The 17,495-nt window shown below is 40.5% G+C and overlaps 1 protein-coding gene across 1 annotated transcript in view; it reads left to right on the forward strand.

Annotated features, from left to right (window-relative positions):
* LOC117972966 (P protein-like) overlaps positions 1-17,495 on the forward strand; it is an 82,831-nt gene that overhangs the window by 9,820 nt on the left and 55,516 nt on the right. Inside the window, 8 exon segments of the mRNA XM_059029675.1 lie at positions 768-850; positions 2,437-2,581; positions 2,583-2,591; positions 9,541-9,612; positions 11,346-11,411; positions 12,813-12,869; positions 15,051-15,175; positions 16,564-16,702. Coding sequence (XP_058885658.1) covers positions 768-850; positions 2,437-2,581; positions 2,583-2,591; positions 9,541-9,612; positions 11,346-11,411; positions 12,813-12,869; positions 15,051-15,175; positions 16,564-16,702 — 696 coding nt within the window.

Raw genomic sequence — 17,495 nt, forward strand, 5'->3', positions numbered from 1 at the left:
GAGCCATGGTTAACACACGTTTGTTATTCAGGATTAATTAGGGTTCAATGTAAAGTAACTTCAAAACCAGTTTTATCACAACTTCAATAGGGAATTACAAGTTGGTTATTTATTGTAGCCAAATTACTGACATTATTAAAAGTCCTGTATTGTCATTATTAGATGAAGTGACTCAAATGTCATCAACCCTTTCATCCATGAAATATTGAAAATAGATTCATAGATTTTTTTGTATCCGTCCCAATATTAGGTCGCTGTGCATGAAAGGGTTAAACTTATAAGTCTTTCATTGACTTCTCTGTTAAAAGAAGTGACTGAATTGCCATTACACAGGGCTTGAGTGGACAGGCAGTTTGCCTGGATTTTGATGATAACTAGTAGGCATTATTACATTGCCACTGAAAGCTGTATTTAAATTGTTTTGTGAAAAGCTTTCATCGTCATTGTGAACTGTAAGCCCTGAGGATGGAGCGATCTGGAATATAATATGGATGGCGTCAGCTTGTAATTGTTTCAGCACTTGCTACCATTTTCTTTTGATTAGGTTCTGTCACTACGCAACTCTGCACAGCGTGGACTTGATTACAGTGCAGAGCATGTCCTGTAGGAAAGCTCTTTCAAACACAATCTGAAATTCAAGTGTGTGCTGCTGTGCTTTGAAACAAACCCTCTCTCAGTTATAGCTTTTATGTATCTATTTATTTGAAATTGCAAGACACATCTTTGGAAAGGTCTTGGCTAATTGACTTGTCTTTTAAAAACTGCAGGTAACGTACAACTGGACCATTCCATTACATCCCCAAAGAATGGATCAAGTAACGAAGATGAGAACCTTTGAGATGCTGAACAGGTATGCCTGCTCCATTACAATGTGTTGCCTCTGCTCAGTTTGAACAGGAGATCTACCAATCCTATTTCAACACAGGACACTATATTGTGAACATTTGATAGATATCTCCTTTTGAGATGAACTGAATTCAATAACTTTTCAATACATGTACCTTAAAACGAATGTATTTAAGACTTTAAGCATTCTGTAATGCTTGCCAGGTTATTGGGGTTGGCAGTCATCTGTCCAGGGTGCTGAAATGTCATGTCAACCAGCTGAATTAAGACATGCTAAGTCCTGGCCTGTGCCTACATGTTTATGCTTATGACTTGTTCTGTCTTAGTCTGCAGCAGTGCACAGCTGTACCATTCCACACAGCAGCTTTAGAAAGTTTACACGGCCATGTTGTGGTACTCTATTCCTGAGTTGAAGTCTGACACAGGAAATAACATGCTGGTACTTTATAGCAGGCTTCCTGAAAAAGTGTGCATGTACGCAATACAGAAAAGCACACTGAGAAGCAAAGAAAATGGGACCAGCAATCGTGTTTCTAATGCAAATAGATGTAATACAATTTGAAAACCTTTTAAAACTATTTTAGGCACTTTGATGTAACATCATGTTGTGTTGTGGTGAGTGGTGTAGTAAATAAAATCAATGTCCAAACTTTCCAAAACAATCCGTATTTATTTTAAAGCTCCCAAAACAGTAAATCTGCCCCTCTACCAGCTATGGTATCGGTGGGTATACGACAGGTTACAGTCCCAAAAATAAGACGGCACTTCAAGGTTGTAACTTGAAAGTGCTCCGTGTCTCCTAACCCGGATGGTGCTGTGCTGGGTTGTGCATGTTGGTGCAGTGGTAAGTCGTGCTCTGGGTGGTAATGCTGGCTCTCCGGCTGTGCTGGGTTGTGTGTGTCAGTGCAGTGGTGAGTCGTGCTGTGGATGGTGATGCTGGCTCTCCAGGTACAGCTCCCTGGCTCCTCAATTCTCCACAACTACAATAACAAAACACAAGCTCCTGCTTCCTGATCACGTGTCGGCGTAGGGGCCGTACTCACATAGCTATGTCCCCTTTGTACTACCAAACTCCTCCCTGCGATCAGCCTGGTGTATCCAATCACTGCCCCAAACTCCTCCCTGCGATCAGCCCGGCACACTGGTGTGTCCAATCACTGCCTCAAACTCCTTCCTGCGATCAGCTTGACATCCTGGTGTATCCAATCACTGCCTGCCCCGCAGCTGATCACAGTAGAGTCGTTCAGAGCACTTGCGGCTACGCACTTCCCCCAAGATGGCCAACCTCCGGTTTCCGCCTACCTTCAAGTAAGCCCGTCTATGGGGAAGCATACCACCAACCTTACATAGCGCCCCTTTCTGGTTGGGAGGGAGATTTACAGCTCAAATCACTTCTCTCTCGCTCACACATCCTTGCAAAAGGGGTCAGTGTAAAGGTTTTGTAGTATTCACAGTATTAGGAGTTACATTTTAATGTCCCCCTGACTATGCAGTTTAGTGAATGTTGTAATGCTGTCCACTATTTCATTGATAAGATGGCTTGCTGTGGAGTCCTGTAATCATTTCATTTTTTTCTTCTCTTCCCTCCAGTGTCCCCGTCTCTATAGGCATCCAGGCTTTCCTGCAAGACAGTCAGGTTGTTCCTCTCAGTATGACTCATCAGTCCATCTATGCCAATGTGGAGACTCAAGTTGTAATTGCAGCCGTCATCCTGGCAGGAGTCTATGTTCTGATTTATATTTGAGGTAATTTGCTGTGGCAGGAGAAGCTGTACTATAGTTTCTAAAGGCGTGGCCACTGTGGCAGGAGAAGCTGGGAGAAATGAATTCAGCATGTTTGTTATTGATCAACGTCATCCAGATGACACTGTCGCCTCTGTCATAACTCCCTGTCAACGTCCAGCTCAGTTATTTTACCCTGTGTTTTTCTGCCCAGTTTAGTATGTCAAGTAATGTTTGACTTTAAGTAGATTCTGGGACGTTTTCCATTCTTTTAAGATGCTTGACATGGTGACCCGTGATTTGATGGTTCCAGCTCAAGTTGCAGGAGGACAGGATTCCTGCTTTTCCTATATATGTAATGAATCCCTGCGATAATAGTATTTAGGAGTGTAATTGGTTAGTATGATAGTTTTTACTGTATAGAGGTCTAGAAGCATGTCTGAAAGCTGGTAGCCCTCCAGTTTCCCAGTAATGCATTTTCACTCTTGGAAAGAGAAAATGAATTGACACCGACTCCTTCTGTAAATCCCACACCATGAATAACTACGATCTGTACCATTTCATAATCAGTAGCACCATAGCTGTTCTTTAAAGTGTACAACGCTGTATACAGCACTGCTTGTAAGCCAGATACAAATCACTCTCATCATATGCATGTCATACATTACATACTGTTAGTTTTTCTCAAGAATAGATACTACTTGTCCTCATTTGGACCCAAAATCTCCTTGACAGGCTTGAAGGTAAGCTCTGTACCATCCCAATCCAATCCTGCCTGCCCCCTGTCCTAGCAACCCACATGCTCGGTGAGTGACAGCTAAACAGCCCAATAACAAAAGAGGAAACAGAATCAACAAAGAACACTGAAATCCGTTATTCAGTTCTCGATTGCTAACTGTGTACTAAATGTTTGAACAGCTTTCTAAAAAGGCACAGATTCCTTTGCCTTTTTGAATGATTCCTAAAGGGAATGCCACACGTTCATTGAGTCTGAAAATGAAGCTTCACAGACACCATGCCGGTATTTTGTTACTTTTTATTACAAAGTCTGTTTTTTTTATTTTAGGAGTACAGTGATGGGAGAAAGCAAAGGCAGCCTGATTTAGATCATTCACTTTAATGCCATCAGAAGCCTGCCTGGGAAAACCTGTCAAGCTTTGACCTGGTGGAGAGGGTTTGATTTCCCAGAGTTCAAATCTAGCAGTTAAATACTCGGTGCTAGGCAGGCTGCCAGGGGTTTAATGTGGGGGCTGGGAATGTGCCATGTTGCAGCAGGTCACACCTGGTAGAAATGAATTGAGATATAAATACATTTCCTCTGCAGATTAGAGACTGTAAAGCAGAAGCGGCTCCTGTGTAATTGTGAAAGTGGTTTGGAGTTTTTAATTAAGTAGTGAAACGGTATTTAATGATAAAGGTTAGAAGTAGCTTTCTCCTTTCAAAAATAAAGCACCACAGAGGGTCCAGTGGTAAGTGTTTAGATCTGCTACCTTTTTTCGATCAAATATATAAACCTCATGAAGTTTAACATTGAAGCCTCTTTCTGAATTTTTCATAGAAGAGACTACCCTAAAATAGTTAATTCCAAAAATGAAAAAGCTGAATAAATAGTAGAAAACAATCTAGAAGGTTTTACGAGACCAAAGGAAGATGCTTCATTGTTATTTGGCTTATTTAACCCAAACTGCGTTGTGATATTCTATCGGACTCCAATGGCCCTGTCAGTGTAAGGGTTCAGTTCTAAGTGTTTAGTGTATGCAGCACACACTCTTTCAAAGGAGATCCATGTCCTTCGGCTGAACGCTTGATGGTGCTGCGGTTTGCCTTGGCTTGGCTTTATTACCTGTGTAGTAAAGAGACAGAAGACATCCAGCCTGGGACAGATGTCCACTGTGAGTGGCTTTGAATGAATAGAATCATAAGTGTTAATGGAAATGTTTACAGAGTGGTACTGATTTATGTGTGAGATTCAATTCAATGCTGTGTCCTACCCTTTCATACCCCAGGACTTTCTTTCAATTCAATGCTGTGCCCTACCCTTTCATACCCAAGGACTTTCTTTCAATTCAATGCTGTGCCCTACCCCTTCATACCCAAGGACTTTCTTTCAATTCAGTGCTGTGCCCTACCCTTTCATACCCCAGGACTTTCTTTCAATGCTGTGCCCTACCCTTTCATACCCCAGGACTTTCTTTCAATGCTGTGCCCTACCCTTTCATACCCCAGGACTTTCTTTCAATGCTGTGCCCTACCCTTTCATACCACAGGACTTTCTTTCCCAAAGAGCTTCATTCTTTCTTGTCATTCTTACACCACATCACAGTGGCTATTTTTCTTTTTATTTTTTGTTATTACGTCTGGTTTTTAAGCCACTTTGAACCACATAGCTGTTCATCAGCTGAAATTCAAATCCCTCTTTGTTTCCGGGCTTTGTACTGCATCATTAATTATGTCCAGGTTCAGGGCAGTTTACTTTTTAGTTCAAATGTAATTTTGATTTCTTTCTTCTTTTTTTTTTCTTTTACATTTTCCCTTACCATTGTTTTGCTGTTTGCAGTCTTGTTGAGCTATGGGAATTCAGATTTGGTTTGTTGTAGTTGGATACCATAATCTTGTGTCCAGTAGAGCACACAGCTGCAATGGGTATATTACTGGAATTTAGGGTCTATTAATTGGGCATTAGTGAGGATCTTAAATATTTATTTTTTGAGCTTGCTAGTTTAATGTTTAATATGCTTTACATTTTCAAAGAATGTAGGACATGTTGGATTCTCTTCAAACTAGTACCCTGCATGTGCTTTTTATTTTTAATTTAATTAAATCAATCTTTTTACTATACATATCTGGTATCCTTTAGTAATTGAATGGGCATGTTCAGCCTAGCCTTCAGTATTTAATGTTTCGGAGACACACTGGAATATTGTTAAGAGCAGTGTTTCTCCAAGGACTAAACTTGGTTATGTAACAGTGTACAGACGTTAAGAAGATGGAATGTGGCCTCTGGATAGAAAGTTGGCTGACATGTCTTTCATTAGACCTTCTAGATAACAATGAACTAAATAAGGGCCAACAGTAACTCACGATGGAGCCAGAAAGGGATGCAGTTAAACAGATAACCCACTAAAAACTCTCAAAAGTGAGTTTAGTTTAGATATGTTTGGAACCTTTCCAGAGTGCTAATTGTGATGATAACTTCTCACTGTGTTTTCAGTACAGCAAGGCCTATATTAAAGAGCTGGTCACCTGGTCCAAGCACTGAGTGGGTGGATATGTGTTCATTTTATCCAACAAGGATGGGTTTGTTCAATGGTGACTGTCCAGACTGGTATCACATTGAATGTTGTACCTGTACTGGCAGAAATATGTGAACAAATATCTGTCCAGTTGTTCGGCATGGGGTTATCATGGTCTCATAGGTTTATCCATAGTCTCATAGGGTTACCCATAGTCTCATAGGGTATAGTGTCATAGGGTTGTCATGGTCTCATAGGGTTGTCATGGTCTCATAGGCTTGTCATAGTCTCATAGGCTTGTCATGGTCTCATAGGGTTATCAAATTCTCATAGGGTTACCCATAGTCTCATAGGGTTATCATGGTCTCATAGGGTTATCCATAGTCTCATAGGGTTACCCATAGTCTCATAGGGTTACCCATAGTCTCATAGGGTTATCCATAGTCTCATAGGGTTACCCATAGTCTCATAGGGTTATCCATAGTCTCATAGGGTTATCCATAGTCTCATAGGGTTACCCATAGTCTCATAGGGTTATCCATAGTCTCATAGGGTTATCCATAGTCTCATAGGGTATAGTGTCATAGGGTTGTCATGGTCTCATAGGGTTGTCATGGTCTCATAGGCTTGTCATGGTCTCATAGGCTTGTCATGGTCTCATAGGGTTATCAAATTCTCATAGGGTTATCATAGTCTCATAGGTAGCTAATTGGTAGAATTTGGGGTGCCACTGCATTCAGTGGTCAATTGCTTATTGAAGTTATTCTTTTATTTTTGAAGAGGGCGAAATTAATGTATTTTGTAATATCAAGAAGCTTAGTTAAATCTGACCTGGGTTAATGAGCAATGGGCAATTAATGGCCCACACCAGACTGTTATCTATTCAGGGATACCAATATACATAGTAACCAAACAGCATGGGTAAAACCAGTGACATCTTCCACAGACAAGCATCCCCAATCGCTTAGATATGAATGCAAAATAAAAGCTGCAACACTTCGACCGAGTTTTAATGGCATAACTAGGGGAATCAATAAAAGGATTTAGACAGTAAATTTTATTATAGGCTTTTGCAAGGTTCAGTAATTATTTGAAAACAGGCTGATCTGGATGGTATTTTATTCTGCCTATTCCTGCCTCTTCAGTGCGTTTAGCAGATAGACTGCTTGATGATAATGATACATCTTGAGATCCTAATTCCTTCCCACCGCTATCCATTTCTAACAGTGATAAATTGCAGTTGAGGGATTGCTGTCATTACTGCACCTGGTACTTTGGCTCAAGCTTCATTGATGCCAGTTTCATTTTCTCACGATGCTGAGTGACTGTTGCTTACTGTATGTTTGCAGCTGTTGCAATACCTTCTTGGTGTTTCTTCTTCAATCGGTACTAAAGAAAGCTATATGTTTTTTTTTTTTTTTACCTTGTTTTATTGCTTAAAGCATCACTTGACAATGCACAAGGTGGTCGAACTCTCTTAGTATTAAAACAGGACAAAAAATGCACTGAACTCAAATAACCAAGTTAAACTTTTTTACCACAAAAAATACTTGGTGGTCAAGTTTTGAAGTACTGTAAGTCAACGTATTGTCCGTAATTCTTTTTTTTTTTTTTTTTTTTTTTTTTTTAGCAATTAAAGACATGCAGTAAACCAATTAAAATGACTGCGTTGAGGAAAAACCAACAAGAGGCTTTGAGCTTCACAAGGGTGCACACTTGAGCGGGCACAAACTATTTCTAATATCCATTCTTTTTATTTTGACTTTGAAAAAGGATTAGAGATACACAAACCCCCCAAGGCAGCAGCCCGCTGTGTGGACCCCGATGGCTGTATATTCAGAGGTTCTCAATCACATAACAGGCATTCCTCAATCCGCCAGCCAGTGGAAATGAATGCTGTTATGGTAGAAACACTGGACCACAGCTGGGTCCTTAAAGCAGCACCACCTGAGATTTTCAAAGCTCTTTCCTCGTATTGGCACCACAGATATCACAGCTGGTCTCAGTTTTCTCCAATTGAAACTCTTTAATTTGTTGCTTGTATTTAATACCTCTGTTTGGAACCTGCGGGTCATTTGTGTACCGCGCTGTAGATGGAAAGTTTTGGGCTGCTGTTTCCTGGTACTTAAACACTTCATGTGTTGTACTTAAATAGAATAAAATAAAACAAGGGAAGAACGAAAAGATTCTCAGTGCAATACAATGGGGAATAGTAACAATGTTCATAAAGCTAATAAGAGGTAAGGCAATAAATTGACAATGCTCAAGGTAGTACAAATCTCTTAGTTATGAAGTAGGTAGAAGAACAACAGATTTTGTTTGCCCGTTGACATCAAAGGACCAAAGAAGATTTTACTGCAAATCTGTTTTACTGTTTGTCCTCCTTTTAAACTATGGCGAGCCTAAGGTTTCAGTGACCCTGGTTATCACTAATCTTGGACTAACTAATGTTAACTTGGGTAAGATTAGTGTTAATCAGGGTCTGAGAAATTGCTCTAATGTTTAATTCCACAACTGAGAGAAGGCACTCCACCAGCATACATCATCCAATGTGTGTTGTGAGAATGGACATGTTGGGTCGTTTTTAAATAAAACTTTTTGTGCTGTGGTTCAAAATGAACAAAGAGAAATCAAAAAGAACAATAAATAAAAGTAAAGACGTCCTGTATAAATAGGAAAGATAAAATGCGAGAATACAAATGGGTTCTGACCTTTAGTGGTGCTGCGCAGTAATGGCACAGCTTGGAGTCCCAATCAGCTAATCAGCAAGCAGGATTTATTTCCTCCATTGTCTCACACATAATGCATCGTAATTCACAAAAACAAATTACCCACCTGCAATGAGCCATTGCACAATCAGGAGGTCACCATCTGCAAAGGGCCTCCTTCAAGCCTCTTGTCAGTTGATTAAAGCTGCAAGATTTGTGACCATAGTTGACTTTCTTACGGCACCAACATATTGATTTGTATTTACAAGTATCATCGTAAATCTTCTCATTACCCACACAGCATTATACCACACATGCATCTTCAAATGATGTCTTTGTAAATGTGGAGCAAAGATTGCTCTTCCAGCCTAAACCCTGAAATCAATCTGGCACAAGGTCACAGGTTCCATTTGATTAGGAAAACACTTCAGTGAATCGTCATGATTGTCTACTGCAATTCGTTTTAGGCAATGCAAACCCTAAACTTTGTGGAAATGCCTTCTGGGATTTCCCAGCTGCTTTGGGAGGCGTGTAGTGTAACATGACAGACTGGACATGTCGCAGTGACCATGCACTCTCCAGGGGTTAGCCAGTGCCTCACACAGCACTGTCAGGTACACCTGAGTCATGTGATTCTCCCATTCACACAACATGGAATCAAACAGCTACAAATGTAAACAAAATCGCTTAAACATGTCAGTTGTTAAAACGACCCCCTCTTTCTTTCTTTCCAAATTCGAATTTCAAATAACTTCTTTTCCTGGTTTTAACATTTAGAACTCAATCCGATACAGCCTGATGGAGACTCCAGCAGTGGCATCATGTAATACATTTTACATGATTTAAAATTCAATAGTTTTCTTTTTAAACAAAGGCAATGTTACTATTCTCATTAACAGGGCTGGCAATATCACTTGAGCACTATTGTTTTCTGCCTGCCTATAGATTGCCTATTGTTTTCATGTCACACGTCTGTCGTCATTTGTTGCAGACAGATTCAAGATTAATGGCAATGTGCTTTTGTTTCCCCAGATTGTTCACAGGACTCTTGCAGCAATGCTGGGCTCTCTGGCTGCTTTGTCTGCATTGGCTGTGATTGGTGATGTAAGGTTTGATATATCTACTCATTTGTATCCCTTTAAAGTCAATAATCTCTGCAAAGGAAGTTCACAAAACAACTCTCTTTACTATGTCATTTCATGTCTATTATCACCCAGTAATGGCTCTTTGATCAATATATTATGAAAGTTCAGAGATGTGTAATTTGGCTGTAATGCAGATTGCTCTGTCCAATGCTTTAAATAATAAACAAAACTATTGCTAATGCTTAGAATCTGCAGTGCAATTGGGTTAAAAGGCTTGATAATCACTACTTTTAACCCTCCAGTTTGAGATGCATACACGTTATCTTTTCCCTGTATTATTCTACAGTATATGAAGCATGATGAAACATTACCTATAAGAGACTCGAGTATCATATTCTACATGAGAAACACTACCTATAAGTTACTCCAGTCTCATACATGAGAAACACTACCTATAAGAGATTCCAGTCTCATACATGAGAAACACTGCCTATAAGAGACTCGTGTCTCATACATGAGAAACACTACCTATAAGAGACTCTAAACAAACCTTTCCACTAGTGCCCTGATCAGTGTAATGATCCCAGTATCTGACCCACTCCTCTCACCCCCTTACTGTTGTGAATAGCCCTTGTATTTTTATGCTGGACTTGCTCCCTGTCAGCTGGTAGGTGTTTGTGTAGAGGTTTGTAAATGGAAACCCTTCCTTATTTGTGCATCACCCTGGCATTTATTATAATTTACTTTATTAAACTTGTATTTGTTTCCCCTTCGCTTACTGCATGTTTTCTACAACTCCCAGGTGCTTTTTGTTTTTATGTGGTTGGTTGTACAATCAAAGCCTAATTAACAGACTTGTAGGTCCTTGGGAACCCACTCTTCTCTCAATTGAGTTGTTTGTACAAAGTCTTCGCTAGGCGTTTTGCAAGTAGCAATAAAAATGTTGCTTTTGAAAACAAGGGTGTGTTTTTCAACGTCCATCTTCTCTAAAAATACAGCTGCTGAAAATCAGGCTGTGGGCATCCTTCAGATGTATGTAGGTGTTTATGATCTGTCATTCAAATGGCAGTTTCTCATCTGAGAAAAGTGTGTGCTTTACTGCAGGTCAATTTGGAGAAGTAATTTGTAGAAGACAGGTGCTCTATTGCAATACAGCTGAATCTCTGAGACCTGTGTATTTTGGCGAGTGAGTGTCTCATTGGCTGTGGCGCTCCCGTGGATTAGGGAGGCAAAACCAGCAGAGACTGCTTCTCCTCATCGTGCTACAGCGAACCCCGCTGTCCAGACCCCCAGAGAGCTCATAGCGGACACCTGCAGGGCTGGCCTTTGTCCTCCAGAGGCCGGTAGCTGACAGCTGCTCTCGAGTTCCTGGGTGTAAAAGAGGAAGCTGGCTCGGCCGTGGGATCGGAGGATGCCCACTGAACCTCCGGATATCCTGAGCTGTGTGGGGAATTGCTGCAGTGAGGAGAGAAAATAATTGGACGTTCCAAATTGGGGAGAAAATCGGGGGTAAAATAATTGGGCACACTAAATAAAAATAATAATAATAATAAAAAAGAATAAATAATTGTCTGCACTTTTATGCACAACCTTTTTATAACAAAGCTGATTTCCTTGACACTGTTTGTTATTTAAGCTCATTCAAGTAGAGTATATGAATACATGAGTATTAACCACAGTGTGCGTTTGCAGGCTAATCGCCAAGTCGATGATTCTGCAGGATTGACTGATGATTGCATTCTTTGATTGCAGAGGCCAAGCCTGGTTACAGTGGTGGAGGGGATTGATTATGGAACCCTTGCGCTATTGTTTGGCATGGTAATTACAATCTTTACAGCAGGGAATCAAATGGGTTTACAAAAGCACAAGTGTTTTTAAATAGATTTTTTTTCATTTGTCAAATGCCCTATATCTCCAGAGGTGTGTGCAGGATATTAGTTAGGTGGATGAAGCTCACATATGTGGGCTATCATTATGACATTACAGGCCAGCAGTGTAAAGCCCCTTTCACAGTGGTACTCCTTTCAGGGTCCTGACCTGGGTTCTGGCTCCCTGGGTCACAATCCCGCGTAGTGTGAAACCATGTAGCATGGCGGCCGTTCGCAAGCCGATGAAATAACAAACAGCCGTGCCTGCGTGAAGGTTTCACTTCCAAAAGGAACATTTCTCTTTATTCTGTTTAGCCATATTTTTGTTGATTTTGAGACACACCATGATCCAGATTGCAGCAGGGATGAAGAAACATTTGCTCTAATCAGCATTTGAGCCGATTGTTCAATCCAGAGAAGCTAGGATGGAAGCGTCTGTAACAAGCTGCTTCCGGGGCATTGATACGCACGTTGTGTATTTGCTTCTGTCACCCAGGTCGACCCGGCTTTATCAAAAGCAGTGTGAAATCGCATAGCTGACCCGCATGACACCGGGTCCCAACCCGGGTAGGTTCTGACCCGGGTAGAGCATGCCAGTGTCAAAGGGGCTTAAGCAGTTTCAGCCCTATTGTAAATGTACTGCAAGGTCTTCCGGTCTACCAGGCAATTAAAAAAATGAAATAGTGGCAGCTAATTCTTCTTCTTTAAGAAGGCCTGTCATTATCATTGCCGGGCCCTTTGCATTCTCCTTTATGAATAATGCTATTCACTTTTAATATTCGCACTTCATTCTGTTATTATGCGCTGCACAAACAGGCATTTTCTAATGAAAGGTCAGATGCAAATGCAGGTCCTTTGTCTTCCAGTCTCTGATTAATAACAATGAGCAGAGCTGATTGATTGCATGTGAATGTGTATTTTAAACTGGGACTGCACTGTAGACAAGCCGCTGGTAATTCATGCTCTTGTGATGACTCTAACTAACAATAGCGCAGAAATATACACCATACAAGCTTTTAGAAACCATTTGAAAAGGCTTTTTACTTCTTTCTAATCATTTATAAAATGACATGGAACTTTACATGGCACACTGATACTATACATGCTGTACACTCGTACACTCAAATTGCATTTGTGGAGAAAAAAAAGAATGCAATAAAGATCCTGAATAATATGTATCCCTTCTGCATGTTGGTGTCCTTACTGCCCATATCATCTTCCTAGTTATGTAATGATAGTGCTGTCACACACAGAGTTTGTATCCGGTATGCATTTCTTAAACTTCTAATGAATAATCTGATACACGGCAAATGTTGTTTTTAATGTCTGTTTGTTTCTGTATTCTGCTTAGATGATTTTGGTGGTAATATTTTCAGAAACTAGATTTTTTGATTACTGTGCTGTCAAGGTAAGCTCATTGAGATATATATATTTTTTCAATTGTCATGGAGATTAATAAAAACTTAATTCATAACTTCAGCGGCCAACATTTAAGAGAATACAATGAGGTTTTGGGTTTAGTTGTAATGGTTATTATTTCTCAGTATGGTAGAGGAATGTCAGGAAATGGAAGGTATTGTGGAATGGCCTTGCTCAGTTGCTGTAATGTTTTTCATTTACTTACAGACAAGAAGCCAAACAAAATCAATACCCTATACTAAACCATATCAATAGCTAAAAACAAGTTCTCCAGCGCACAAGGATCAGTTAAGACTTTTCGAAGTTATATCTCTGAACATTGTCATCTTGTCTGTAAAAAGTAGCTGTCAGCCAGGTCTTAAACACACCAGTATGTTATACAGGTCATCAAAACACCAGTATATTATCATAGCAGTTACTTACTAGCTTTTCTAGTGGCCTATGTGTGACAATCAGAAAGATTTCAAGAGGAAGCGTGCTTTTAGTGGTGAAAGTCCCTGCTTAATCCCTCTGAAGGGTTGCAGTCTGTGTGTGCTCCTGTATTGGAAGAATACGAATGCATAATGTCTTGTAGTGCTGCTCCACAGGTTTGCCATCATTCACTGTCTGGTGAGGTTGCGAGCACATGCAAACCGTGACATTTTAAATGAGCAGCAGCATATTAAGTGCCTTAAAGGTGTGCAAATTAGATTTGCTGGAACAAATTCAACTTGGCATGGTAAACCTGTTGAGATGTGTTCACTGTATGAAGTAGGAAATGTTCATGCACTATCTGCTGCGTAACTTTAGATCGCAGTGTTTGGGTTTCTTGAGAATGCCAGTGGATGATACGCGGATCTTAAATCATGAATAGCTGCAAAATGTCTTCTGTATGCATCCCGTACATGTCGTACACAGAAGCCTAGGATCGTAAATTGTGGATTATATACTGTAACTTTCAAACCTTATGCAAAGTAGACATTACATCTACACAAACTCATTTCTAATATGTGGAGATAAAAGGAGAGGAAGGAGGCTCAGAAACGATGCCTCCCTTAGATCAGTACATGATGTTGACCACTGATGAATTACAATCTATGATAATTCATATTTCAATTCACACATTTTGATCTCATGCAGCTAAAACAGTAAATAATGTAATTGATGTTCTGTTGTATTCTCTGTGTTTGTCAGATAAGCAAGGTGCTTCACAAAACGAGCACGCTTCCTATTTGTTTGGCATGGTTTGTTGGAATTTTGAAAGCGTACCAAGACTGCAAAGTGTTTGAGTGGGCTGTTCGAGTACTTCATGATCCCTTCACTAGTGCAATGTCCCCAACTTCCTGCAGAGTGGAGATGGATCTCAGCGTGTTATTAGAGAAGGATTGACCGGGCAAAGAGCAATGCCCTTTTCTATACATGCAGCGGCACAGAGAGAGGTTCATTTAGAGGAGCCTGCCCTGCCCTTTGTAAAGATTGATCATTATGAACTTGGTATCGTGCCTTTTGCATTAGGCATATATTACGACCAGATAAAAGAAGCAGCTTGTTAGTTAAGAGCCATCTGCTAGAAGAGTGAATGTACTTGTACGTATTGTGCAAATCCTGTGAGTTATGCAAATCACTAAGGTAAACGGCTCTGGCAGCCACAGACAGTATTTTCCTGGGTCTGTAAATTGGCTTCTCTTGGGGAATATTAGCATTCTCTTTTCTGTTGTTATTTCTTTTAACATTTATGTGACCATTAATTTGGAAAGAAGAGCAGTGTACTAATGAGGCCAGCCGTGCATCCGAAAGGCATTCAGATGCAGTGTTACTGCAACAGCCAGTTATCCTTTCCAATAATTAATAAGAAGGTCTGGAATATGGGCTTGACCTTCCATTCTGAAAAATCTTGGACACAACGGACCAGACTTATCAAGGTCTCTTTACACAAAAAAGCAATTTGTGCGGTTTATTTCCCAGACACAGTATAAACTGTTAGGTCTAGTAAACAATCTGGAAGGTTAATTTAAGAACCTCAAGTAGTTATCAGTTATTTTTCTTATAAATAAGAGTAAGTAGCTTTAACAAAAACTGTTTAGCCTTAGACAAGATGTACGTCCTCCATTTGAAGGCCTGTGGGATTCTGGGGTGTGGCTGCCCTCTGTCTTACCATTCATCTCATGAATAGTGTATTTTTCTCCTATAGGCTTACCAGCTCTCCAGGGGAAGGGTGTGGCCCATGATTATCATTCTCTGTCTCACTGCTGCCATTCTGTCTGCTTTTCTGGACAATGTTACCACTATGCTTCTCTTCACCCCAGTCACAATAAGGTAACCCTTGTTACAGGTGTCTTCTAAGAAGCTCTGCTGCAGGGCTTCATGATGCAGCTTGCCAAGGGGTTGCAAGATCAGAATGCAGTTTTAATAGCAATTATCTGTAACTTTCCTGAGACCTCATTACCATAGAAAGAACTCGAATACCAGGAAATCCATACCGCTGAGTATTGCCTTTGGAGTCTTTTAAATGAGTTTCATACATCTTTGCTTAAGCTCAAGTTAATGGAAACAATTGTATTTAAGTCTGGTGTTGTAGCAATTTAAATTTGATCTCCTTTTTCGCCACCAGTTGTAGATCTGATCATTATATTGACCAGTAAAAAGTGTTAGTTTTCTCCTTTTCTGGGCTCATGATTTAAGAGTGAAGGTGGTAAACATTTGGGGTTTTTTATTATTATTATTATTATTATTATTATTATTATTATTATTATTAATAATGCCTCCTTCATATTCTAGCTTGCTAAATCACTTTCATTCTGATTTGCATTAATAGTTTAGCTAAAAAAAAAAAAAAACATATTCTTAGCATCATCAGTTCTCTAATTTGAACCTAACCTATGAATCTGAAATACTAAGATTAGAAATGTAATGAATGTATTCTTTACAGTAACCCCCCTCCTGTCTAGCCCATGTGACTTAACCTCCTTGTGCTCCGTCTTTCGGGTGAGACGTAGTTGTAAGTGACTCTGCAGCTGATGCATAGTTCACACACCCTAGTCTCTGTAAGTCGCCTTGGATAAAGGTGTCTGCTAAATAAACAAATCATAATAATAATAATAATAATAATGGTACTGCACAGTTCAGTTCTATTACTTTCTCGAAATCCAGTATTTCCAAATATGGCTTATTTCATGTCCACTATCCTTTTTGTCCCTAAATCCTTGCATATAATCCTGTAACCTATTGTGTGGAATCATCATGCACTGTTTATCACAGAAGAATTCTCAAATGTGCACCTCCGCTGTCAAGTGACAGGAAATTCCCCTGATCCAAAAAGAATGCTGGATCGTCAACGCAGGATTATATGCTCTGATTTAATGCAAGATTAACCTACAGTAAGAAGGCTATTAACAGGCATTAGCGGAGTCTTTGGTGGAGTTGCTGCTGCTGCTGCTGTGAAAATAGATGCATTTCACACGTGTTAGTAAAGCACAGCAGCATGGCAGGTGCTGGAGCTGTACATTGGTTCATTAAAAGGACTCTTAAACTCATTTCATATCCTACCAATAATTGTCTGGATTCGCATTCTGTTTGCATGGTTTGTCATCCGGACGCATTTCGAAGCACAATAACCCAGCTTGAAATATTGCAAATGAAGTGAAGGGTTAAAGCAGTCTAATCAAGACTTAAGGGCTTTTCTGTGTCTGTGCTTTACCCTGCAGGTTGTGTGAGGTGCTTAATCTAGACCCGAGGCATGTCCTGATTGCAGAAGTGATTTTCACAAACATTGGAGGAGCTGCCACAGCTGTCGGGGATCCACCCAAAGTGATCATCGTCTCAAACCAAGACCTGCAAAAGAAAGTATGCAATTCTTACTATGCTACTTGTGGCAGTAGGGGGCGTACAGTAGCCTAGAATCCTCTGTGGCTTGAGATCTTCTTGCCCGCTTGTAATTTAGGCATTTCTTAAATATTTTATAGACCCCTAATTTTAGTAACGGGCAATGTGGAGCTGCTCTCCAAGGAATCATTTACCAAAACGCATCCTGACTAAGATGTAGCTTGTACATTCATTTTGTGATGCCTTCATTACCGCTCAGGAACTTTAACTGTTGAATGCCCAAATTCTGTTTTTTTTTAAGCATTTTGAGGACAACTTGCCAAGCACGTGAAATGATGGAAATCCTTTAATCTAAGTAATAGGAACAGTATGGGGGATTAATGCCCTGCTACACTGTGCACTCGCCTTCCACCTTTGACCTTGCTGCTGTGAGTCTTTAACATATTGTTATAAAAACATCAAGCACACGCACACGGACGCACGCACGCACACACACACCCTCACCCTCACCCTCACGCGCGCACATACACACACCCACCCTCACGCGCGCACACACACACACCCACCCTCACCCACACACACACACACACACTCTCACCCTCACACACACACACACTCACCCTCAAACACACACACACACACCCTCAGACACCCTCACACACACACTCACACTTACCCTCACACACACCCTCACCCTCACACACACACACACACACACACTCTCACCCTCACACACACACCCCCTCAGACACACTCACACACACACTCACCCTCACACAACCACACTCACACTCACACACACTCACTCACACCC

The sequence above is a fragment of the Acipenser ruthenus genome, chromosome 8 (genome assembly GCF_902713425.1).
Source record: "Acipenser ruthenus chromosome 8, fAciRut3.2 maternal haplotype, whole genome shotgun sequence".
Classification (NCBI taxonomy): Eukaryota; Metazoa; Chordata; class Actinopteri; order Acipenseriformes; family Acipenseridae; genus Acipenser; species Acipenser ruthenus.